The sequence below is a fragment of the Myotis nattereri genome, assembly GCF_964212035.1.
Source record: "Myotis nattereri genome assembly, chromosome: 2".
Taxonomy (NCBI): domain Eukaryota; kingdom Metazoa; phylum Chordata; class Mammalia; order Chiroptera; family Vespertilionidae; genus Myotis; species Myotis nattereri.
This window is the reverse complement of record NC_138076.1, coordinates 152,418,017-152,445,082: the sequence shown is the minus strand read 5'-3', so window position 1 is coordinate 152,445,082 and position 27,066 is coordinate 152,418,017. Positions and strand designations below refer to the sequence as shown.

Genomic DNA, 27,066 nt, shown 5'->3' with positions numbered 1-27,066 from the left:
CCTGTGAGCAGGGGAGCAAAAATTTCTTTCTGCTTAAAGAAATTTGGGAGACCAGGGTGTACTCACCAAGAAAAAGATGAAAAGGGCTTCGAATGTTACCTAATACAGTCCAGTGGTTTCCAGACCTGGCAGAGCATCAAAATAAAGAACCTTAACTTGCCTTAAAAGACAGAACCCTGGGCCCCTGCCCTAGATCCAGATACAAGGGGTGGAATGGGGACTAGAGATCTGCACCTTGCATAACTGCTTTTGATGACAGAAATCCAACTCCTTAAGGAAACAGAGGCCCCAAACAGTCCCTAGTGTCAGATCGGAGATTCCCTGTTCCGTGCTCCCGAAGGGCATCTGGATTTTCGTTTTGGGGGTGTTGGGGAGGGCTTGCTTTTCCGGGCTCTCTAGGCTCACTAGACGTGGCCTTCCCCCGTGATTCAGTCTCCGAAGGAGCTGTCGTGGGCTAGCGGCCCAGCAGGTGCCACACATGCAGCTGCCCAGCGGGCTGGTTTCGATTTCGTCCAAACCCCTGGTTCCGTCCAGGCCCTGACCCCCTCCGCCCCCCACCCCGTGCACACCGCCCAGCCCGGGGCTTGGGGGCGGAGCTTCGTTGCAGCCCCGCCCCTCCGCGCTCGCACTGGCGTTCCCGGAAGTTGACGGTCCTGCAGCCGCGGGCCTGATTGGCTGATGAAGGCCGGCTGCCCAGGCCGGGTTTTCCCGGGTTGGGTTGAGTTTCGGAGAGTGGAGTTATGGCCTCGAGGAACAAGCAATTGCGCGAACTACAGGGACAGCTGCTCCCGTCCAAGGCCCTGGTGGAGGTGAACGAGGACTGCCTGGAGGAGGAGGACGACGACTGCCTGGCGGCGGAGGAGGACGAGCCGGTGTTTGTGGACGCCGAGGAGCTCTGCAGCGGGGGCCTCAAGGCCGGCAGCCTCCCCGGGTGCCTCCCCGGTGAGGAAGCCGGGAGCCTGGGGGCGGCGCGGGGGCGAGCGCGGCCCTGTCCCGGGGAAGGCGCCCCAGCGCTGTTCGCAGACTTCCTTGGGGACGGCCTAGCCGTTTTGTTTACTTAGGATAAAATTATATTGATACTATAGTAGCAGTAACTTGAGCAAATACTATGTGTTAAGCTTGTGCTCTACATGTATTCTCTCTTGTAATGTTCACAACTCTTTGAAGTAGTGAATGGGGGGGGGGTGGGGGGGGGCTTTCAACTATTTCCGTATCCAGCCTGGAGTCAAATACGTGATTCCCCCCCCCCCCCCCCCCCCAGCTGCTTAGAAAACACAGGCGCCCTGGCCGGTGTGCTCAGTGGATAGAGCATTGGTCTGTGGCAGTGGTTCTCAACCTGTGGGTCGCCTAAGACCATCTGAAAACACATATATAATTACATATTGTTTTTGTGATTAATCACTGTGCTTTAATTACATTCAATTTGTAACAATGAAATTGGGGGTCACCACAACATGAGGAACTGTTTTAAAGGGTCGCGGCATTAGGAAGGTTGAGAACCACTGGCTCTGTGGAAGGAAGGGTCCCCGGTTCAGTTCCGGTCAAGGGCACATGCCCGGGTTGTGGGCTCCATCCCGAGTAGGGGCCATGCAGGAGGCAGCTGATCAATGATTCTCATCATTGAAGTTTCTCTCTTCCTTCCTCTCTGAAATCAATAAAAATATATTTTAAAAATAGAAAACACAGGCACCGAAGAAACACCATCAAGGCATCATTGATTCATTAACCTTGTGTTAATACTATTGATATCCGTGTTTAGCGTGTGCAGTTTCCTATGTTATGAATTATCCTTGTGACAGCTGTTTATAATATTTTACTATTTAGACCAGTGCCATCCAGTGGAATTTTCTGTGATGATGGCATAGTTTTATATTTGCGCTGTCCAGTACAATAGCCACTAGTCACATGTGGCTATTGAGAACTTGAAATGCAGCTAGTGCAACTAAGGACCTAAATTTTAAAATTAATTTAATTTAAATTTATTTATTTTTATTTCCTTATTTTTTAAAATAATTCTTTATTGTTGAAAGTATTACACATCTCCATTTTTTCTCCATTGACTTCCTCCAGATCACCCCCGTCCCCCACCCCAGGCCTTCACCACCCTATTGTCTGTGCCCATGCATATGTATTCAGGGTCTTTGGTTGATTACCTCCCAGCCACCCACTCTCCCCTGCCTTTCCTCCAAGATTCTGCACGCTGTTCTATGCTTCCATGTCTCTGGATCCACTCGATTCATCAGTTTATTTTGTTACTTGGATGCCACATAGGTGTGAAATCATGTGATACTTGTCTTTCTCTGACTGGCTTATTTAGCTTAGCATGATATTCTAGGTCCCTCCATGCTGCCTCACAGGGTAAGAGATCCTTCTTTTTTACTGCTGCATAGTATTCCATGGTATAAATGTACCATAGCCTTTTTATCTACTCATCTATTGATGGGCACTTGGGCTGTTTCCAGATCTAAGCTATTGTAAATTGTGCTGCTGTGAACATAGGGGTGCATACATTCTTTCTGATTGATGTTTCAGGTCTCTTAGGATATATTCCTAGAAGTGGGATCACTGAGTCAGGTGGCAGTTTCATATTTAATTTTTTGAGGAAGCTACATACTGTTTTCCATAGTGGCTGCATTAGTCTGCATTCCCACCAGCAGTGTACTAGGGTTCCCTTTTCTCCACATTCTTACCAGCACTTGTCATTTGTGGATTTGTGGATGGTAGCCATTCTGATAGGTGTGATGTGACACCTCATTGTCATTTTAATTTGCATCTCTCTGATGATCAGTGACTTTGAGCATTTTTTCGTATGTCTCTTGGCCCTCTGTATGCCCACTTTGGAGAATTGTCTATTTAGGTCATTTGCCCATTTTTCAATTGAATTGTTTGTCTTCCTTTTGTTAAGTTGTATGAGTTCCTTATATGTTTTGGATATTAACCTTTTATCAGATGTGTCATTGCCAAATATGTTCTCCCATACAGTGGGCTTCCTTTTCATTTTGTTGAGGGTTTCTTTTTTTGTGCAGAAGCTTTTTATTTTGATGTAGTGCCATTTGTTTATTTTCTCCTTAGTTTCCTTTGCCCTAGGATAGTGGTCGGCAAACTGCGGCTCGGCAAACTGTGGCTCGCGAGCCACATGCGGCTCTTTGGCCCCTTGAGTGTGGCTCTTCCACAAAATACCGGCTCTTCCACAAAATACCAACTTCTGCGCATGGGCCACGAAGTTTCAGTTGCACTGTATGTGTGCACCCGCACGTGGTATTTTGTGGAAGAGCCACACTCAAGGGGCCACAGAGCCACATATGGCTCGCGAGCCACGGTTTGACAACCACGGCCCTAGGAGATGTATCCATAAACATATTGCTATGAGAGATGTCTGGGATTTTGCTGCCTATAGTTTCTTCTAGGATTTTTATGGCTTCATGACTTAATTTAAGTCTTTTATCCATTTTGAGTTTATTCTTGTGTATGGTGTAAGTTAGTGGTTTAGTTTCTTTTTTTTGCATGTATCTGTCCAATTTTCCCAATACCATTTATTGGCTCCACTGAATGCACTTGCCTCCTTTGTCATATATGAATTGAGTGTAATGGTTTGGGTTGATTTCTGGGGTATCTGTCCTGTTCCATTGATCTATATGCCTGTCCTTGTGCCAGTACTAGGCTGTTTTGATTACAGTGGCTTTGTAGTGTAACTTGAAATCTGGTATTGTGCCTTTTATTTCTTCTTCTTGTCTGATTGCTGTGGCTAGGACTTCCAGTACTATGTTGAATAAGAGTGGTGACAGCAGACATCCCTGTCTTGTTTCTGTTCTTAGATTTGTCATATATGGCCTTTATCATGTTGAGATATGCTCCCTCTATTCCCACTTTGCTGAAGGTTTTTATCAAAAAAGGGTGTTGGATTTTGTCGAATGCTTTTTCTGTGCCTATTGATATAATCATGTGATTTTTGTCTTTCAATTTGTTTATGTGATGTATCATGTTTAATGATTTGAGAATATTGTACCAGCCTTGCATCCCTGGAATAAATCCCACTTGGTCATGGTGTATGATCTTTTTTAATATATTGCTGGATCTGATTTGCTAATATTTTGTTGAGGGTTTTAACATCTATATTCATCAGGGATATTGGTCTGTAACTTTCTTTCTAGTGTCTTTATCTGGTTTTGGAATTAGGATAATACTGGCCTCATAAAAGAGCTTGGAACTGTCCCTTCCTCTTGGATTTTTCAGAATAGTTTGAGAAATAAAGGTGTTAGTTCTTTGAATGTTTAGTAAAACTCCCCCATGAAGCTGTCTGGACCTGGGCTTTTGTTTGCTGGGAGGTGTTTTTTTTTTATTACTGCTTTTATTTCATCAGTTGTTATTGGCATATTCAGATTTTCTGATTCTTCCTGATTCAGTTTTGGGAGATTGTATTTTTCCAGAAATTTGTCCATTTCATCCACAATGTCCACTTTCGTTTCTGATTTTATTTATTTGGGTCCTCTCTCTTTGTTTCTTGATCAGTGTGTTTAACAGTTCATCAATCTTGTTTATCCTTTCAAAGAACCAGCTCATTTTTTGTATTTTTTTTTTAGTCTCTATGTCATTTATTTCTGCTCTAATCTTTATTATTTCCTTCCTTCTACTTACCCTAGGCTTTTCTTGTTGTTCTCTTTCTAGTTCTTTAAGTTGTAGGGTTAAATAGTTTATTGTTAATTTTTCTTGTTTTTTGTGGTATGCCTGTAGTGCTATGAACTTCCCTCTCAGGACTACTTTTGCTATGTCCCAGAGATTTTGGGTTGTTGTTTGTTCATTTACATTTTTTTCCAGGAAGTTTTTGTTTTCTTTTTTTATCTCATTGGTAACCCATTCATTGTTTAGTAACATGCTATTTAAGCCCATGTGTTGGAATTTTTGGGGTGTTTCTACTGTAGTTGATTTCTAATTTCTTTTCACTGTGATCTGAGAAGGTACTTGATATGACTTCAATCTTCTTGAACTTTAAATATTTGTTTTGTGTTCTAACATGTGGTCTAGCTTTGTGAATGATCCATGTGCACTTGAGAAGAATGTATATTCTGCAGCTTTGGGGTGAAATATTCTATAAATGTCAATTAAATCCATCTGATCCAGTGTGTCCTTTAAAGTCACTGTTTCCTTGTTAATTGTTTGTTTGGAAGGTCTATCCAGTGAGGTCAGTGGGGTGTTAAAGTCCCCTACTATGACTGTATTGTTGTCGATCCCTCCATTAAAGTCCTCTAGAAGTTTTTTTTATACATTTAGGTGCTCCTATATTGGGTGCATATATGTTTACCAGGGTTATATCCTCTTGTTGGATTGATCCCTTTAGTAGTATGTAGTGACCTTTGTTGTCTGTCGTGATGGTCTTCATTTTTTAAAAAATATTTTTTTTATTGATTTCATAGAGGAAGTGAGAGGGAGAGAGGGAGATAGGAACATCAATGATGAAAGACAGTCATTGATCAGCTGCCTCCTGTTCACCCCCCACTGGGGATTGAGCCCACAATGCGAGTGTGTGCCCTTGAATGGAATTGAACTTGTGACCCTTCAGTCCATAGGCCGATGCTCTATCCACTGAGCCAAACAAGACAGGGATGTAATGGCCTTCATTTTGAAGTTTATTTTGTCAGCTATGAGTATTACTACTCCAGTTTTTTTTTTCTTTTCCATTTGCATGGAAAATTTTTTTCCATCCCTTCACTCTCATCCTGTGTGTGTGTTTTGTTCTGAGGTGGGTCTCTTTAGAGAGCATATAGTTGGGTCATGTCTTTGTATCCATTCAGCTACCCTACATCTTTGGAAGGGAGCATTTAATCCACTTACATTTAAGGTTATTATTGATAGGTACTTATTTACTTTTAATTCTGTATGCCTAGGTTTCTCTCTATTTCATCTTCCTATTACAGCAGTCCTTTTAGCATGTCTTGTAATGCTGGCTTGGTGGTGATGTACTCCTTTAGCCTTTTTTTGTTGTTGTTCAGGAAGCTCTTTATTTGTCTACTAGTAGCCTGGTGCAAGAAATTCGTGCACATTAAAAGGGAATTAATTGCCCTAACCAGTTTGGCTCAGTGGATAGAGCATCGGCTTGTGGACTCAAGGGTCCCAGGTTCGATTCCAGTCAAGGGCATGTACCTTGGTTGCGGGCACATCCCCAGTGGGGAGTGTGCAGGAGGCAGCTGATCGATGTTTCTCTCTCATTGATGTTTCTTACTCTCTATCCCTCTCCCTTCCTCTCTGTAAAAAATCAATAATATATATATATTTTTTAAAAATGGAATTATTTAGCAGAGATATTTTAATATTGCTATTTGCCCTTTCTGTATAATAGAAGTATGAGAGATGAAAGGAAATTAGTAAAATGTATATGAAAATAATATATAAATTTATTAATAAACAGTAACAAAAGGATATAACAACAATAGAGGCATGATATAAAAACGACAAAAACATGATATGAAAATAACAAAAACATGATATAAAAACAACAGTGAGGCAAACAATGACTGATAAAGTGATTAAACTTATTCTAATGTCTCCCTGTACACCACATTAAGAGTGAAAACACATGCCAAAACCGGTTTGGCTCAGTGGATAGAGCGTCGGCCTGCGGACTGAAAGGTCCCAGGTTCGATTCCGGTCAAGGGCATGTACCTGGGTTGCGGGCATATCCCCAGTAGGAGATGTGCAGGAGGCAGCTGATCGATGTTTCTCTCTCATCGATGTTTCTAACTCTCTATCTCTCTCCCTTCCTCTCTGTAAAAAATCAATAAAATATATTAAAAAAAAAAAAAAGAGTGAAAACACTTTCAGAGTGCTTGACTAATTTCCCTTGTGATGAAGTACTTAGAACTTTAACTGTAACATCACATGCTCTTCAAACTCGAGAGGAAGCAATATATAACTGACCATGTGCAAAAACGGGTTCAGGTAGGAATATGCCTACTTTGTCTAGAGTTTGTCCTTGTGATTTATTAATAGTCATCACAAATGTTTGCATCACAGGAAACCGTTGTCGAATCAATTTAAATGAGAGGCCAGTGTCAGATGGGGACAAATTAATTCTTGGAATCAGAACAGCCTCTCCCTCTGCAGATCCTGTTAATACTTCAACTTCGATAATGTTAGGTCATAATCTTTTGATAATAAATCTGATACCATTACAAAGACCCCATTTACTATTGAGATTTCTCAATAGCATGATGATTGCACCCACTTTCAATTTTAATTTATGACACGGCATTCCCAAAGGAGTAATACTATTAAAGAAATTCAATGGGAAAATTTTCCTTTTCCACATCATCTGTGGAATCAATGGAATCATCACTCAAATATGTGTGAAAATCTCCATCGAGTATATCCAAATTTTCTTCATTTAATTTTTGAACACGCTCAGTTTTTGGACAAAGAATTGCATGTTTAGCTATATTTTTAATATTATCTATAGCAGTGGTTCTCAACTTTGGCTGCACATTAGAATCACCTGGGAATCTTTTTAAAATCCTGATTCCTGGGCCTCATCCTCTGGAAATTGTTTCTTTGTTATGGGGTGGGGCCACAACATTAGTAACAAAGAAATGGAATTAAAACTTTATTGTGGGGAGCTGCTACAGTGTTTTGGACAGGTTCAAGCCTTGGACTGATGAGAGGGCACAGTCCTCTCATTGCCACGTGCAAGTCCCAGCTTGGAGGGCAGGGCCCTCCCAGCACAATTATAGCCAACAGCTATAGTTGTAAGCTTGAACCTATGGTCCAAACACATGCCTGAGTGATGTAGGCTTGATAGAGTTTAGGTGCATGTAGTTGAGTAGATTGAAACCCAGGAGAATGTTGTAAACATCTTGGTTATGCCCTTACTTTGCCTCGTGGCAAATCTGCTATAAAATAAAGACACAGCTGTGGGCATGGTTGCTGTCTCTCAGAGAAGCAGCATCCCACCGAGACCCAGATTTCATTCTCTGTCTTTTCTAAGCCTTTCAGCTGCCCCTACTCAGGTTCACCCTTGGCCGTGCTGGCACGGCACACTTCATAAAGATATGCCTCCACGCTCCCAGGGCAGGTTCCTGCTTCAAACCCCGCCCTTACAGGAAACAGCTTTTGGGGGAGGGCGTAGCCGTTGCCAAGACAACCCCTGCAGGACTGACTGCCTTCCGCTTGGTCGCGGAGGTTCTGGACGTGATGAACACCACCCAGGGTTTTTATAAAAGTAGATTCTTTATTTTTTAAGTTATTTTTATTGATTTCAGAGAGGAAGAAAGAGGGAGGGAGAGAGAAAGAGATAGAAACATCAATGATGGGAGAGAATCACTGTTTGGCTGCCTCCTGCACACCCCTACTGGGGACTGAGCTTGCAACCCGGTCCTGTTCCCTTGACCAGAATCAAACCCAGGACCCTTCAGTCCACAGGCTGATGCTCTATCCACTGAGCCAAACCCACTAGGGCTTGACTATCTATTTTGAATGATAGCCTTGCTGGATATAGTAATATTGGTTTCAGATTCTTGCTTTCCATTACCTTGAGTACTTCATGCCATTCCCTTCTGGTCTGTAGAGTTTCTGATGAGAAATCGGGTGTTAGCCTATGGGAGCTCCTTTGTAGGTAACACTTTTCTTTTCTCTTGCTGCCTTTAAGATTCTCTCTTTGTCTTTAATTTTTGGCATTTTAATTATGATGTGTCTGGGCATGGGCCTGTTTGGATTTTTTTTTGCTTGGGGTTCTCTGTGCCTCCTGAACTTGTGTGACTTTTTCCTTTACCAGGTTAGGGAAGTTCTGCCATTATTTCTTCAAACACGTTTCTCTATCTCTTTCTCCCTTTCTGCCTCTTCTGGCACACCTGCTATTCAAATATTATTATGTTTCACATTGTCCCCCAGCTCCCTTAAGCTGCCCTGTTTTTTTTAATTGTTTTTTCTTTTTGGTTCTGAGTGGTTTTTTTCAACCCTGTCTTCTTATTCACTGGTTCGATCCTCAACTTCCCCTAATCTGCTGTGTAGTCTTTCCAATGTGTTCTTTGTGCTATGTCATTCTTTATTTCTGTTTTCCTAATTACTATATGTTTTCTCATGCTGTTGAGCATCTTTACCATCATTATTCTGAACTCTATATCAGATAAATTTCTTATCTCCATTTCATTTTTCTCTTCTTCTGGAGCATTCTCTTGTTCTTTAATCTGGGGATTGTTTCTTTTTCTCATTTTGGCTGCCTGTTTGGGTTTGTGACTCTGTATAGGTAGATTTGCTAAGCCCCTGAATCTCTAGTTCTGAAACAGTGTCAAACTGTTTCTGACTAATTAGATCAAGCAGAGACTCAGATCCTCCAGAGACCACCCATTAAGAGACTGGGTCTCAGGAACTCCACACTGTGCTGAGCTAGCTCAGCCAAGGGTTCCGCAAGCCTGAGGGAGGATGGTGAAGGATGAAGAAATGGCAGACAGAGAATAAGCTGGGTCTAGGTGGATCTTTCTGTGGCCTCACGTGGCTCTTCCTGTGCTGTCTGAGGCCACAGAGAGAGATCCAGAGGCAAGCTGAGCCTTTATTTTATAGCCAGAGGTAAACAGGGTAGTGGTCACCATAGTTACAATGTTCTTGTCAGTTTCACTTATTTTAGCAGCACTTGCTGCACCCCCCACAGCCCACTAGCTACCCAGATAAGATCTAGGGAGCTCATAAGGTCAAGCCTAATTATGCTAAGAGGACTGTTCTCTCTAAGCTGGGATTTATTTGTGGCTTTGCCAGCAGGTCAGTCCCAGGCTTAACCCTATAGCCGCGCCCTACACACACCTTGGGGCAAGTTGTTTTCCAATAGGGTGGGTCAGCTGTCCCCCCCCCGCCCCCCCCCCTCCCCCCCCCCGGCAAAGTTGCCAGTATAGCAAATGTCTGTGTGACAAAGATGACCTCTGCTGTGTGAGGGAATGGCTCAGCACAGGAAACTGGGGTGTCTGCCTTCTGAGCTCTAACCCCAGAGCCCTGTTCCTGGCTCCTGCTCACACAGCTCCAATCCACTCTGCCCTCCCTCTGCTGGAACATAACGTGAGTGGCTCTACACTTTAAAGGGTGCGTTGGTCCTTTAAGAGGGTGTGTGAATTTCCACCTCTCCTTTCCTGGAAGATAAGCAACCCTGCTGCTTTTCACAGCCAGATGTTTTGTGGGTACCCTTCTCAGTTCTAATGTTCTCTGCTGGAGGGCCCAGCTTGGAGATTAGATCCCACAGTTCTCAGTGGCAACCCCCCTCAGCTGAGATCTCTCTCTGAGACTTCAGTTGCTGTCTGTGGACACCCAGCCAGCCCTTTCACACCTCCACCCCTCCTACCAGTCTCTATGCGGTCTCCACTTTTGGTCCTCAGGTATCAGTATTCTCTCCTGCAAGTTTTCCATTGATTATTCAGGAAGTTTTTCTGTATTATAGTTGTAATTCCAGTTTGGTCCTGGGAGCAATATTCACTTACTTGGCTGCCATTTTTAATATCCTATTTAATTTTAATTTTAATAGTTACATGTGAGTGGACAACACAGGTTTAGACAATTTTCAAGTGTTTGTGGAGGGTTTAGTAATTTATCCTAAAAGTATTAGTGACTAGCTACCGTGTCCCAAGCAAGGTTGTTGCAGGGATACCCTGGAGAGATATGACGATGAGGTTGCTGTCCTAATGGAGCTTATTATCTAGTGAATTAAACAGACATTCTTTAAATAATCACAGAAGTAACTATCATGTTACTCAGTGCTTAGGAGAAATAGTAAGTTGTGCTAGAGAGGTTATATTCATGAGACTCAGTGAAGGCTTTCCGGAGGAAGATAGTTAAGCAGAGATAAATGGGATAAACAGTAAAGAAGAGAACGCTTGAGGCAGATGGAACAGCTTATTCAAAGACCTGGTGGTGGGAGGGACCTGGACATTTTTTTTAGAAACTGCATGAAGGTTAGTTTTGGCTGAAGTCAAAGTAGCAGAGAGAGGACTACTTTTAGAAGAACAGCAGGCTTTGCCATGCACCATGCTTACCTCTTGGAGCTCAAAGTCTAATGAAACATTGTCCTATGCACGAGGGCTTACAGTGAGTGTAGTGACCGAGACAGGGAAACAGGTAAGTGGAATATAGACACCCTAATAGATGTCTGTACGGGTGCTGTGTGTGTGCGGCGAGGGCAGAGGGGGTGCGCGGGGGAGAATTACAGAGAATGATGGATTTGGTTAAAAAACAAAAACATTGGGAAAGAGGTTTTAAAATACACTAAATAAACTTTTTTTTTTAAGTTGTAATTTCTGATGAAAACACTCGGAAGAAGTATGAAGTGTCTGGACATTTTCCATTAACGGGTCCTTGGTGGCGAGTGAAGGTACAAGTAAAGCCTGCAGGATCAAGGAACTATCAGGTTCATGGATTTCCATCGTACTTTTTACAGTCCGATATGTCACCACCAGATCAAGAAAATATCTGTTCCCTCTTTCTTACGGACTGTAATGCCCCCAGTGACACTATAACTAAATTTTTAGCTTGGGTAAATGCAACATTAGGCTATGAAAATCTCAACTTTGAAAATCTTTGGGAAACGTTGAGAACTTTTGAGAAGGAAAATATGAAGAATGGTAAAAAACAATCTACACAGCAAGAGTCCCAACCAGATAGCAAGATGTGGCGTTCTGTGGAAAAAACAAGTAGGTGTGACTTTTATTATCGAGTTTAGTGTAATTGAGATACTTACTGACTTAGGTCTTTTAAATATTGCCACAATGGTATCTTGGCATAGTACCTTAGTTTTTTTTTTAATTAATCTTCACCTGAGGTTATGTTTAGAGAAGTTGCACGGGGGTGGGGGAGGGAGGGAGGGAGGGAGAGAGAGAGAGAGAGAGAGGAGAGAGGAGAGAGGAGAGAGAGATCGAACCTGAAACCTAGATATGTACCCTGACCGATTCAAACCCAAAACTTTTTGGTTTACGAGATGATGCTCCAGCCAACTAAGCCACCCAGCCAGGGCCATAGTATTCTTTTTTAAATTGGTTTGATGAAAATGTGTTTATATTGCTTTTGAAGTATGTCATTGACATTCTAGGTTCCTCATCTTTAATATGAAGAGACTGAGTCCTAGCTGGTTTGGCTCAGTGGATAGGGTGTCGGCCTGTGGACCGAAGGGGCCCAGGTTCGATTCCGTTCAAGGGCACATACTTGGGTTGTGGGCTCGATCCCCTATAGGGGGTGTGCAGGAGGCAGCCAATCAATGATTCTCTCTTATCATTGATGTTTCTCTCTCTCCCTCTCCCTTTCTCTCTGGGAAAAAAAAAAAAAAAAAATATATATATATATATATATATATATAAAATATATTTTTATATGAAGATATTGGGTGAGATGATCTTTAGCAGAACACCATCATATGACTTCAATGACAAAAGGATCACAGTTACAATGAAATTGATTAAGGTTAATATGTGTATTATTTTTATATTTAGCTTTGATTTTATCTTTATGTCATTGAGTCAAGAATTTTATTCTAATTATTTGCAAGCAAAATGAAACAAAAGACTAGGAAGTTATCTAAGCATTTAAAGGATATAAATTTTGGTGTTTAATACAGTGAAAACCATCTCAGTACAAATAGATTGTTATAATATGAGTTTTCTTGCTGGTTAAAGTAAATTTATTCATCTATCTTTGATTTGTATTTCTTGAGCTGGGGTACTAAATAAGAAAATCCATCAAATTGGTTGTTCTGTGAGCTCATTTGTATGTTTTGATTTGTTCTTTTTGGTATCCTGCAGTTCCATTTAGAAGTGTAATGACAGCGTTGAAGTTTCCAAAAATAATGGAATTTCTTCCAGTTCTTCTGCCTCGACACTTTAAGCAGCTCATAAGCTCGTGTCCTAACGAGGTGTTGGGAAACATGGAAGAGATTTTAGGTACACATCCATGGAAGCTTGGATTTAGTAAAGTAAGTAAAACATTTGCTTAGAATTTAGTAATCTTGTATAAGGCAAGATTTCTCAAATGTGACAATTTTTGTATCTCTTTCAAAGGAAAAAAATTGTATCGATCTCAATGTTGATGTATTTTTCTCTCTTCTTTAAAAAAATGTTTTCATTGATTTCAGAGAGAGGATGAAAGAGGGAGAGATGGAAACATCAATGATGAGAAAGAATCATTGATTGATCAACTACCTCTTGCTCATACACTCCCCGCCCCTCACTGGGGATCAAGCCTGCAACCCAGGCATGTGCCCTGACAGGGAATCGAACCGTGACCTCCTAGTTCATGGACTGATGCTCAATCATTGAGACACACCAGCCAGGCTAATGTATGTTTCTTTGATTGTTACAAATTAAATATAAACTTACTTCTTTTTTTTTTTTTACTGAGAGGAGATGGGGAGGAGATCTAAATATAAACTTTTTAAAAAAATCCTCATCTGAGAATATGTGTGTGTGTTTTTTTGTTTGTTTTTTATTGGAGAGAGAGAGAGAGAGAGAGAGAGAGAGAGAGAGAGAGAGACATCAATGTGAGAGAGAAATATTGGTTGTGTCCCATACCTTCCATGACCGGAAATCAAATTCACAACCTAGGTATGTGCCCTGCCTGGGAATTGAATCCACAACTTTTTGGTGTTTGCGACAATGCTCCAACCATCTGAGCCATATGGCCAGGGACTAAATAGAAAGTTTTTGTGCTTCTAGCTCTTATGCAATAAATATATAAGGGAAAACAAAACAACAAAATAAATTCCATTCACATTATTAATGACTTAGTTATATAATTTAATTTAATATGGCAAACATTTTTTGCTAACTTAATTGCCATTTGCAACTTGAGTATAGATTTCATTGAAGACACAAGTTCTTTGAGTTTGGCAAATGCATTCTGCAGTGCAACTCAATCCTGTACTTTCATATTAGAACTTTTAAGAACTTTCACTGCTCATATCGGATAGCATGATTAATTCAGATTTTTAAAAGTTATTACAACAATATTATTTATGAACAACTACACTTTTGTTATTATTAGACATCAAGAGGCTCCAGTGGCATTGGAAACCAAATGTGGCACTGAAATTTTGGCCGTCCTTGGTTAAAGGTGGTTTTCCAAATGGAAATACAATTTAAAAATTCTAATGTAATTTTTGGGTCCCCACGAATGTGTACAGACACCCTCCCCATTCTGTTTGAGAAATACAAGAAGAATGAATTTGTTTTCTACGTAAAATGACTGGTTTCTGTATGCTTTGAAAAATAAGATCCTGAAATGTTAGATTATCATATGTATTTATTCAGTAGAGAAGCAATCAGAGCAGTGAACATTCTGGGACTCAAGTGGGAAAAGGAGGCTTGAAGTTTCACTGTTGACCATCCAGAATAAAGACTTGTACTGAGGTATTGTATTAATTTGCTAGGACTGCTCTAACAAACACTATAGACTGGGTGGCTTATACAACAGAAATTTATTTTCTCACAGTTCTGGAGGCTACAAGTTCAAAATCAAGGTGTCAACAAGGTTGATTTCTTCAGAGGTCTCTCTTCTTGACTTTCAGCCTTCTTGCTATGTTTTCACACGGTCCTCTCTATAGAGTTGTCTGTATCCTAATTTCATAAATCACATTGGATTAGGACCCTCCCCAGTGGCCTCATTTTAACTTAATTACCTCTTTAAGGACCCTTTCCCCAAATCTGGTCACATTCTGAGGTACTAGTCCTTAGGATTTCAACATATGAATTGGAGGTACAATTCAGTCCATAAACATGTGTATGAGGCTCCATGAAAAAAAAAAGATGGAGCTGGTAGAAGACCCGCTAAGTGGATCCTGATGAAGGAAGTTCCTTACCTCTTTTGTAGCCTTTGGGCAGAATTGTTCATAAGCACAAAGGAAACTAAAGAAGCCAAGTAACCTGGCTGGTATGGCTCAGTGGTTGAGTGTCAACCTAGGATCCAGGAGGTCACAGTCTGATTCCCGGTCAGGGCACATGCCCAGGATATGGGCTCAATCCCCAGTGTAGGGCATGCAGGAAGCATTCAGTCAGTGATTCTCTCATCATTGATGTTTCTATCTTTCTCTCCCTCTCCCTTCCTCTCGAAATCAATAAAAATATATTAAAAAAAAAAAAAGAAACCAAGGAAATGAGGTAGTCATTAACTTTACAGAACACACCAAGTTTATTATAAAGCTAAGGATTGTAATCATGGGATATCAAGTTGCTTATCTGAATCCTATTTACACTGATTTAACCCAAATTGATTAACAAAATGTATATGGTAACTATTTTCAAAAATGAGACGGGGAGAAGCATATGTGGAGGTGATAGTATAAAAGAGAGAGATCTTCTGTAGAGAAAGACTTTCCATAATAGCGAGTTAATATGGGGGAGAGGGAGGAGGAAAGGATAAAGAGGGTCAAATATATGGTGATGGAAGATTTGACTTTAAGTGATAGACACACTATACAATATATAGATGATGTATTATAGAATTATAGACCTGAAACTTATATAATTAACCAATATTATCCCAATAAATTTAATTTAAAATATCTAAAATTTAAAATAAAATTAAGGAGTAGTATAAACAGAATTTAGAAATGTGGAGCTAAATTCCAGGAGAAAAAAACTGAAAGTGTTGAAGGTAGTGTTGGAAGGCATGGGAAGGGTAAGTCAGGAGATTCCTCTTTTTAGTGATAAATCTCATGGTGTTATTTGACTATTAAAATTATGTGTATTGCTTTGAGAAATATAATTTTAATTTAAAAATTATGTGGAGCTCTAATCATAGGACAGTCAATAAAAAATTAGTGATATATTAGGTACAGAGTTGTTTCCTCCAAATTTAGTTGAAATACATGTCTCTGGGAGTTAAAAAATTATTAACAAATAACATTGTTTTACTGAAATTTTAATAATACTCATGACCATGTACAATTTTTATAAAGCAGCTTGAACTTTATTTTCTTAAAGGTCACCTACAGAGAGCTGAAGCTTTTGCAATGTGAGGCAAGTTGGACAGCATTTTGTCAGTGCCCGTCTCTCCTCCCCCTGATGACTGATGTGCAGAAGAATGGGTTGATAGTATATTCTAAGCTGAAGCAGCTGTGTAGAGAGCATGGGCACACATATGTGGAAGAACCTGACTTAACTTCTCAGTTGTCAAACCAGATGTCTTTTCATGATGTTTGGGAGTGTCTGAAGTTTTTGAACGATATCCGTGTGGTGACCTATAAGAAGGGCTGTGTCTTTCTTGATAACCTTTACCAGGCTGAGAAAGGCATTGCCTCTTCTATAGGTGACCTGATGAAGAGGCCTTCGTGGTGTTTTCATGTCGATGTGAAAAAGGTGCTTGCGTCTATTCGTACCAAAAAACCTGAGAATTCAAGAAGGGGTGATCCATTGAACGAAAGTAAACCCGATGAAACATTAGAAACTTCTGAGGCCAACACACAGGACAGTGGGGACCATATTTGTGATCATGGTGAAGATGAAGGTAATGCAGAAATACCTGACGATCAACTGGACCAGGACCAGGTGGCTGCCTTGGAGATGGTCTGCTCCAATGCTGTGACAGTCATCAGTGGGAAAGGCGGTTGTGGAAAGACCACAATTGTTAGCCATCTTTTTAGGCATAGAGAGCTGTTGGAAAAAAGGGAAGTAGAGAAAGCTTGTGAAGACTTTGAACAAGACCAGGACGTACCAGAAGAGTGGCTTACCTTTACCGAGCAAAGTCTGCCAAAGGCAGACAAGGGTATAGAAGTTTTACTTACGGCACCTACAGGGAAAGCCGCTGGCCTACTGAGACAGAAGACTGGTTTCCATGCTTATACACTGTGTCAGGTAAAACCTTTTCTATTTCTTCTCAATAGGAAACATTTGCCTTAAAGACAGACCTTATGTAATTAATTTAGTTTTCATTTCTTCATGATGACGTGTGGGAAATATGAATGCTTTTGCTGAATATACACATTGAATCTAGCTACAGTAGAAAGCTTAAATAAATTAGTAGTTACAAAATAATGACAAGGATATAAAGTACAGCCTGGGGAACATAGTCAGTAATCTTGTAATATTATGGTGCCAGGCAGGTACTTAAACTATCGGGGCAACACTTTGTAAAGTACACGACTGTCTAACTACTAGGCCATTGATGGCGAACCTTTTGAGCTCGGCGTGTCAGCATTTTGAAAAACCCTATCTTAACTCTGGTACCGTGTCACATATGGGAATTTTTTGATATTTTCAACCATAGTAAAACAAAGATTTATATTTTTGATATTTATTTTATATATTTAAATGCCATTTAATAAAGAAAAATCAACCAAAAAAATGAGTTCACGTGTCACTTCTGACATGCATGTCATAGGTTCGCCATCACTGCACTAGACTATACACCTGAAACTAATATAGAATAATATCGAATGTAAACTGTAGTTGAAAATAAAATTTTAAAAATTATGTGTTACCATTTAAGAAACCTGTGTATACAATATATGTGTACTTACAATATAGAAGTGTTTCTGGAATGATAGAGACCAACCTATTTAAGATGATCTGGCTGCAATGTTACAAATATTTACTCATCTATATTTTTAAGATAGTGAGTATTATTACCTCTGTAATAAATCATTTTTAGTTGTTGGTTTTTTGTTTGTTTGTTTGTTTGTTTTTTCTAATGTGAAGATGTATTAGGCTGGGATGACAGCACTTTATTTCCGGATGGAGTGTTATGGTTGGGAGAAGAGGAGGACCTAAGTGATTGGGTAGCTCAGGCCGGGAGAAGGCTTATTTGGGGATGGAAAGGCTATAGAGAGCTCTCCCTGGTCAAAAGTAGTAAGGAGAGGGTTGAAATTTTTGCAGCGTGATAGTGACATATACAAAGCCTGTTCAACACACTAAGTAGTCGTTAGGAAGCACTTTTTTAAATTATTAGATCTTTTTTTTTGTTTTTAGATTTATTTGATCTATCTATTCACCTCTATAACTTTTGTGTTCTCTATTTCTTTAGCCTTTTTCCTATGTTACTCTAACTACACACATTACCCACCCCCTCCAATTTAAGAGTTTTGTTTTCAAATAACATGTTTTAAAAAAATTTTGGGGGGGTAAATTTTATAACCTGAACTTAAAAGTGCCATACTTTACTTGTAGGTCAATTACAGCTTCTATTTTTGGAAGAAAACAATGGACAAGGAGAACAGCGAGAATAATAGTCCATGGAGATTTTCTTCAGTGAGAGTTCTGGTTGTGGATGAAGGGAGTTTGGTATCTGTAGTAATCTTCAAATCTGTTTTAAATTTATTGCTTGAGCACTCCAATCTTTCTAAGCTTATTATCCTTGGTAAGTTAAAACATTGTTGGAATTCTAATTGTTCAGTTCACAGCATTGTGGTTAAGTGGCGGTTTATACAATTCACTGCTTTAATATCCATATCCTACAGTTGGGAAGGCATTCGTCAAAGCCCATACTAAAGCTGCACTGAGTTCAACTTGACCACTCTTTTTAGCAGTTTGGGAGGCTCTTCGTTTTGGCCAGGGAATTGGCAGGCTAGGATATTAATGAAATAGAGTTGTGAGGGGTCACTGCTGATCACCTAAATGATAGCTATAAAAATGGTAAAAATGTTACAGATCCAAAGTAAATAAGGATGTCGATTTATTTGGAAATAATAAAATGTCTGAAGTATAGACCTCTTAAAAATAATTTTATGATTTTAAGCTAATAGCGCAAATTAGACCTCACCAACCTCTTAAGTCCTTTTCAATTCTGGTGAGATTCAGTTAGGTTCTATTGGGAATATTGTTCGGTAGACGGTATGATTTAATGGGAAAAGAAATAGAATTGTAGTGTGAGAATCAAATTCTGTATAAGTAATTTTTTTAGATATTTGAGGATATTTTATAAACAGTTGATTCTATTAAAGGCTTAAGCATTCTCCCATCTTTCACCTAGAAAGTAGTTTTTCTTATCTCTATGGTTGATTGGGTTTGTTTAAAGTAAAAATATTTTTAATAGAGCAAAATATTATCATTACATTACTAGAATTTATCTGTTAGCAAATGCATTTGTTTTGTTTATTTTGTATTTTATCTGTTTATTTTATTCATTTGAGGCCATAGATTCTTTCATGTTTACTAAGACATTGAGCAAGATTGAATAAGTACCAGCTATCTCAGGCCTGTGTTTTTCTTCACATGTTGGCCAAAATATATGTCTTTATACAGTTGGCCTGTGGTTATAGGTAGGAAAGAAGTTTCACTCAGATTTTACCTTGTTGAGTTATTGCTATTTTTATCTTAATTGTTTAATCTGGATGGTATTTTTGTGTGTGAAATATTTTCAAAGACTTGTTCTCAAGTCATTTTAAACAAAGATTTTTGGGGAAGGGCTTTTTTTTTTTTTTTCCCCCCTCAGAGTAAGTCTATATGGTATATATCAGTAGGGCAAAATAAAAATAATTCCTAAATTTCAGAACCACAGTTACCTAAAACCTATATCTATTCCCACCCCCATTTAGGTGATATTAGACAGTTACCCAGCATTGAACCTGGCAACTTACTGCAAGATCTTTTTGATACTCTTAAGTCAAGGAATTGTGCTATTGAACTAAAGACAAACCATAGAACAGAATCTGAGCTAATTGTGGACAATGCTACAAGGTATAACTAACATTTTCCATTTTCTCTTTCTTGTGTTAGAAATAAAAGGTTAAAAAATACATATTAGCTTTTATTTTTTGGTTTGTTAATCCTCACCCAAGGATACTTTTTCCATTGATTTTTAGAGAGAGTGGAAGGGAGGGGGAGAGAGAGAGAGAGAGAAACATCAATGTGAGAGAGACACATTGATTGGTTGGTTGCCTCCCACCCAGGGATCAAGTCTACAACTGAGGTACCTGCCCTTGACCGGAATCAGACCCAGGATCCTTCAGTTCGTGGGCCCATGCTCTATCCATTGAGCCGAACCAGTTAGGGCCATATTAGCTTTTGAATTAATGACAGTACATTTATTATGCCCTTTTAGCAAACCTATCCTGTCTTTCAGATATATACATACTAGAGGCCTGGTGCATGAAAATTCATGCACTAGAGCGGGGGATTCCTCAGCTGAGCCTGCCCCCTCTCACAGTCCTGAGCCCTCGGGCGGGAGGTGACCCGGCGATCAGGGGAAGGAGACAACCCCATCACACCTCTGCTGCTGCCACTGCTGGCAGTGCAAGCCTTGGCCGGCCCTGGTTACCTGAGCCTTGGGTGGCACTGGGCGGCTGGGCAGCTGCCATCTGAGGCTTGCCTGTGTCTCCGGCCAGCCCTGGGTGGCTGGGAAGCCGCCATCCAAGGCTTGCCTGCGCCTCAGGCGTCGGCTGGGCAGCCAACATCCGAGGCTTACTTGTGCCTCGGACCGGCCCTGGTGGCTGGGGGTCTGAGAGGATTGGGAGACTCTGGAGGCAGGTGCGCTGAGCGGCCAGACCCGCCTTGGGGTGGGCCCAGCCGTGCCACGCACCTGCTGTCCCAGCAAGGCTGAGGGGACTGGGCACCACCATCTTGTGGCTGTGGTGCCGCCATCTTTGAGGGCGTGGCAGTCAATTAGCATATTCCCTCTTTATTGGCTGTGGGCGTGCCATCTTGTGAGGGTGTGACACTCAATTAGCTTATTCCCTCTTTATTAGATAGGATACCTTTCCCCCCATAATTAGAAAAACAAAGGTAGTATTTTTCATTACTGGCCCAGTAATAAAATTTAAGAGTGAATGTGATTTCAAAGTGTGTATGTGGATTAAAGTTACATCAGTCTTGCCCTGGACATTATTTCTCAGTGGTTAGAGTGTTGGCCTGTGGACTATAGGGTCTTGGGTTCAATTCTGGTTAGGCGCATATATCTCAGTTGCAGGTTCAATCCCCAGCCCCAGTAGGGGTGCAAGCAGGAGGCAACCAATTAATGTGTCTCAAGCATGTCAATATTTCTCTCTCTCTCCTCTCCTCTCCCTCTCCCCTGTCCTGTCCTTTCCACTCTCTCTAAAAATCAATGGAAAAAAATATCTTCATTCCTTGGGTGGGGATTAAAAACAAAAGGTTACATCAGTCTTAGTGACTAGAATGAGCCCAAGGGGGACAGAGACTTAGAAACGAGTTCATTAGAGTTCAAGGAAGACTTTGGGAAAAGATTTCCCATAATTTTTGCAAGAGACCTCAAAGCAAAATAAATGAATATGGCATTTTATTCCTTGATGAATCTTGGTGGCATCCATGGCATATTCCTCTCCTTAAAGTAGAAAAGAAACCTTATTTTTTCATAGTCTTTGCACAAGTCTTTAGAGTGATCTTCTGTAGTAGATGATATGGGAACTCAGATCGCTAAGAGATGGTTTTATTCATGGGTCAAAATTTATCTTTGTTTTGATGTTCTTTTTTTTAAAATATATTTTATTGATTTTTTACAGAGAGGAAGGGAGAGAGATAGAGAGTTAGAAACATCGATGAGAGAGAAACATCGATCAGCTGCCTCCTGCACATCTCCCACTGGGGATGTGCCCGCAACCCAGGTACATGCCCTTGACCGGAATCGAACCTGGGATCTTTCAGTCCGCAGGCCGACGCTCTATCCACTGAGCCAAACCGGTTTCGGCATGTTTTGATGTTCTTTTATTGCTTGAACATTTGATGTCGTTTTATTGCTTGAACATTTCCTTAGTTGGAGATGAGCAGAAACTAGAATATTAAAACCTACTTTCTCCATACCCCTGTCTACCTTGGGTTGGATAGTGGGAGTAGTGGGAGAATTGATAGGAAAAGGGTAGATGATGTAGGTTTATATTAAAACACTAGAGGCCTGGTGCACGAAATTTGTGCACGCGGGGCGTGGGGGCGTCTCTCAGCCTGGCCTGCACCCTCTCGCAGTCCGGGAGCCCTTGGGGGATGTCCGACTGACAGCTTAGGCCTGCTCCCTCTGGGGAGCGGGGAGTAGGCCTAAGCTGTCAGTCAGACATCCTTAGCGCTGCTGCTGCGGAGGTGGGAGAGGCTCCCGCCACCACCGCTGCACTTGCCATACATGTGTAGCAGCTTCTGGCTGAGCGCAAGAGTGCACTGACCACCAGGGGACAGCTCCAGCATTGAGAGTCTGCCCTCTGGTGGTCAGTGCGCATAATAGTGACCAGTTGTTCCGCCATTCAGTCAATTTGCATATTAGCCTTTTATTATATAGGATTATGAAAAATATGCAATTGGATGTGTTATATTCTTTTTTGTGAATATATTTTTATTGATTTCGGAGAGGAATGGAGAGGGATAGAGAGATAGAAACATAAATGATGAGAGAGAATCATTGACCAGCTGTCTCCTACACGCCTCCTACTGGGGATCAAGCCCTCAACCTGGGCATGTTAACCAGATTGAACCTGGGACCCTTCAGTCTGCAGGCCGATGCCCTATCCACTGAGCCAAACCAGTTAGGGAGGATGTGTAATATTCTTTTCCTATAACATTTCTGCTCATTTTGGGGATGTTGGTTGATGATTGGTCATTTTAAAGTCTAAAAATCTTAGGGGAATCTGAAGCACATTAGATTTCAACTCAGTTTTATCTGAAATTTAGGAATGCCTTTAATTAACCCCTTTAATACCATTTGGGCTGAGCTGTGCTCCTTTCATCATTTCTTTGTAATCATCATCAAATATCTATAATCCCAGTGATACCGGATAGAAATATATTGAGATAGAAATATATTACATGTCCTGGGTCAGAAGCAAAATAGGAAATTCGTGGTGATTTTCGATCCCCCAGAAATTAAATCTGGGATATTTCCAGCAGGGCAGCCTTCTTCCCTCTGCTTTCCTCCTCCCAACTCTCTTGGGCAGGGTTGACGATGACACAGTTGGGTACCATTGCCTTTGATAGCCAGGCTGGTGTTCAGTCATGAGGGAGTCAGTCATCTTCCAAGTAACCAAGGGGAGACTATGATGTCAAGGCACCTTCCCCTTTCTCTGTTTTCTGATAGAATTTGCTAGTCTTGGGAAATACAAGAACTAAAGAGGGATGGGGATGGAATAGAAGGAAAGAGAAGATGTGGATACTTGGTTCAACTGGGAAAATGAGGCCACTCATATATGATATACACAGAAGAAAAGGGAAAAGAAAGAGTAAATGTAAGGATAAGAGTCCAAGGTAATTCAAATAGACAAGGATATGGAGCCAAATAGGCCCAAGGAGGCTGACTAGCTCCCTTGCTTCCTAGCTCTGTGGCCCGGGCAACCCACTGCAGTTGACTAAGTCTCATGTTGCTCACATGTGAAATGAGGCTGTACCTACCTTGAGTGGTTCTTTTGGAGAAACGTAGATCAAGTTCTCAGAATGGCGCTTAGTAAACTCCCTGACAATTTTTTTCTAGTGCTTTTAATTTGCTAGGAATGGGGGTCTGATTGCTCAATGTAACATTATGATCTTGCCAATTCTATTTTAAAATTCATTTACTATTTATACTGCGTATATGAGTAGTCTGTTTGCCCTATTTATCTATGAGCAAATATTAATTATTGTAATGACATTATCTCTGGTTATATATAAAGGTACATTTTTGGATATTAAGGTTCTTGGTGTACCATTTTACCTGTTTTTAAGAATCTCAAAACGCCAATTTCCAAAATTTGATGCGGAGCTGAGTATCTCCGATGATCCAACAATCCCTGTCTCAGTACAAGATAAAACGTTTATTTTTGTGAGACTCCCAGAAGAGGATGCCAGTTCTCAGTCATCGAAAAGTAATCACCACTCTCGTAAGTATAAACTGGGTTATGTAAGGTTACATGTTTCAGTATTGTAATATAGTTTCTAAAGGACTAGTTAGAATGTTATTTGATGGTAAAGATAAGTATTGCTGGCAAAAAAATATCAGGCACTGAAAAGGAAGGAATTTATTAATCATCAAAAGCAGATTACCCTAGAATTTTGTAATCTGCAAAGGCAGATTACCCTAGAATTTTAGATTTTTAGACTTTTAGCTATTGTCACATACATACTAAGAGCTCAATAAATATTTGATGAGAGGATAAATGGATGTAGATGACTAGTTTAAAATAAAAGAAATCAAAGCTCCAGTAATACAAGTTATTCAGGAGAAGGCATGTCTTTTTTTTTTTTTAATCTTTATTATTGAAAGTATTGCCCCGTTGACCCCCTCTATCCCACCTTCACGCGCCCCCCCTCCCCCCGCCCCCTGCCCCAGGCCCTCACCACCCCACAAGAAGGCATGTCTTAATGAAGTTTTTCTTTCGTAGCAGTTGGAAAAGTAAATGCATTTGTTATTTTGATTTATTTGTGAAACAAAAGTAATGGCTGTCGGCTGTTGCCAAGTTGAGTCCTAATATTTCTGTCCTATTTCTTATTAAATGGACAAGTATCACTTCTATTTATGGGCATTCGGAGGACACTATGACAGGGTTGAGGAAGAGCATGGGATAGGAAATCTTCACCCTTATTTATGTGTATGGTCCATGTCACATCACTTAATGGTTTGTAAAATGGGAATCCTAGAGACAGGGCCTGTGCAGCAGTTTGAGGGTTGAGGCCATTCATCAGTTTTGAGGCACTACATAAAATTTTAGTGTTTTTTTTTTTTTTTTTTGGTGAATAATAGATATTAAGTTATTCCAAATGAACCTATTTAAATAGATTAAACCTTTTGATCTTTATTTCTATTATAAACTTATTTAGAAAACTTTTTGTAGTAGTATAATGGCTTCTTCAAAGTTGAATCAGTGAAGATTTAAATGATTATTATTGAGGATTTATTATAGTTGGCACAGTTCTTGAAGGATATTTTCCCTACTTAGCTACTTTCACTTTGTATGTGACATTAAGTGACAGAACTTTACCTTTAAGGCTTTCTTCCTTTGTGTGTGTCACCATGTGTTAGAATATTCTGTTTTCTTTTTAATACATAATCTTCTATTAATGCCTTTTGGGTTTTTTTTTTAAACTATAGAAATAATTTATAACTTAAAAAAGTCAAATGATACCAAAGTACTTGAAGTAAAAATTAATATTTCCCAGTAATCTTCCTTTTGCCTTTTCCCTCAAGACAACCCCATAAAGGTCACGTATATGGTAAGGGCTTGGTGTTTACCCTTTTAAACATCATATCCAAAAACAACATATATTACTTATTTTAGTTTTACATAAATTGGATTATAAGCTGCACACTGTTTTGTGATATTTTTAAATTAAATATATTATGAATAATGAATAGATAGTATTTATTGTCACAACAGCTTAGTTATTAGTACAGGTACTAGTACAGATGAAGAAAATGAGACATAGATGGTTAAGTAACTTGGCTTCTTTGCCACTCCATTTAGATCTACCTAAAATATGGTTAGTTTATTTTTGGCACCCCTTCTTCATATTAATGAAAATGTACTTTGAAAAATTGTCTGTTTCAGAATGGTAGCAAAACTTAACTAATGTTGTTTTTCTATCTTTATTACAAACTTTAGCTGGAAAATTAGTCTTTAAGAGAATTGAAAAAATACTCCTTAGGCATACAGAGCTTTTTCATTAATAATTAATTAGGTTGTTGAGTAAATTATTTCCATTATTGCAGAGTACAAAGACCTAAGACAGGCTTCATAGCTGGGTTAGAATTTTAGAGGTGCTAAAATGTGAGCCAAACACATATCGTAGAACCAATGAAATACGATGTGCATATTGATCTGTGAGATGTAGAGAGAGTGCAATAAGTGAGGAGCAAAGAGGCATGATCCTGTATGTGTAGAAGAGAATTGAGCTCTGTGAGACCTTGGCAACTCCTGTTCTGGAAGACCAGGGTTGGCCGGGGTGAGCTGAGTATTGGCTACTTTTTAGTGCTCATCCTCCCTCCATCTGAAAAATGAAGTGTCTGCTCACAGCTAATTTAGTCTTCCTGGAGCAGGGCCTCCCAAGACCTGATTTCTTCATTCTCCTGTGGTTCACCTGCTGAGGGAAAGGCACACAGCTGAAGCATTCTTACTCAAATTGTTACGTCTTCTCTCTCTCATGAGAGATGTTTGTGTTTTGTAATATTGCTAAGAGAGCTTAGAGGAAGCCTGCTTCTTAGTGCTCTGAGGAAGGACAAGTTGTAAGTGGATGTTTCACTGTCAATGATCCGACTCCAGTTTCCATTTGGAAAAGTACCTTTGCTTCCAAAAGCCTCAGTTTCACATTCATAACAAGGATGTAATCAGTGTGGTGGTAGTCAAACTAATTACTAGCTGGTAGGGTATAATCCAGGTGTCCTCAAACTACGGCCCGCGGGCCACATGCAAATACAAATATTGTATTTGTTCCCGTTTTGTTTTTTTACTTCAAAATAAGATGTATGCAGTGTGCATAGAAATTTGTTCATAGTTTATTTTTAAACTATAGTCCGGTCCTCCAGTGGTCTGAGGGACAGTGAACTGGCCCCCTGTTTAAAAAGTTTGAGGACCCCTGGTAGTCACTCTGGGAATGGGTGCCCCTGCCGTGCCAGGGTTAATCTTTTAGTTGCTGAATCATGGGGAGGTGTGGAGTGCTGGGGGAGGAAAGACCTGATTGTAGTGGGAATGGGGCATTATGGAGTTTTATCTTAATACTGGTGTCCCGGTGCATGGATCTGTGCACATTGAAAGGAAATGAATTAGAAGAAATGTGTGTGTGTGTGTGTGTGTGTGTATAAAGGCAGTGACCGTGATGACTGAAATGACCGGTCGACCGGTCACCATGTGGTGCTAGCATAGACACAGGTGAAGTCTATGAGTGAACTAAGAATGAACAAGACAAATGCTTGCCTTCACAGAGCTCGCACTATAAGAAGGTTAGGTCAGGGATGAGAATTCAAAATTGCCACCAGCACAGATCTGAGGTGCCGCTTCTCAGAGTGGCCAGAGATACACCCAGTAGCAAACTGGGGTGTGACTGAAGGGCTGGCACTGACATGAAGGCAAGGCCATTCTGGATTTCCCAGAGGAGCCAATGGCTGCCTAGGAGGTAGAGCTTTTGATGCTGACTGGCATAGAAACCAACCAATCAGAGCCAAGTCTGGGTGAACTCCGAGGAGCCAATGGCTGTGGAGGAGGCAGAGCTTTTGATGCTGACTGGCATA

At 40.4% G+C, this 27,066-nt stretch overlaps 1 protein-coding gene across 1 annotated transcript in view; it reads left to right on the top strand.

The window, feature by feature from the left end:
• Positions 1-740: 740 nt before the first annotated feature.
• Positions 741-27,066, top strand: part of HELB (DNA helicase B) — a gene marked incomplete at its 5' end in the record, with an annotated part of 49,612 nt that continues 23,286 nt past the window's right edge. The window contains 7 exons of the mRNA XM_081082296.1: positions 741-942; positions 11,253-11,654; positions 12,756-12,925; positions 15,930-16,799; positions 18,111-18,300; positions 19,478-19,619; positions 23,571-23,725. Of these exons, the coding sequence (XP_080938422.1) occupies positions 741-942; positions 11,253-11,654; positions 12,756-12,925; positions 15,930-16,799; positions 18,111-18,300; positions 19,478-19,619; positions 23,571-23,725 (2,131 nt within the window). The remainder of the gene's footprint in view (positions 943-11,252; positions 11,655-12,755; positions 12,926-15,929; positions 16,800-18,110; positions 18,301-19,477; positions 19,620-23,570; positions 23,726-27,066) is intronic.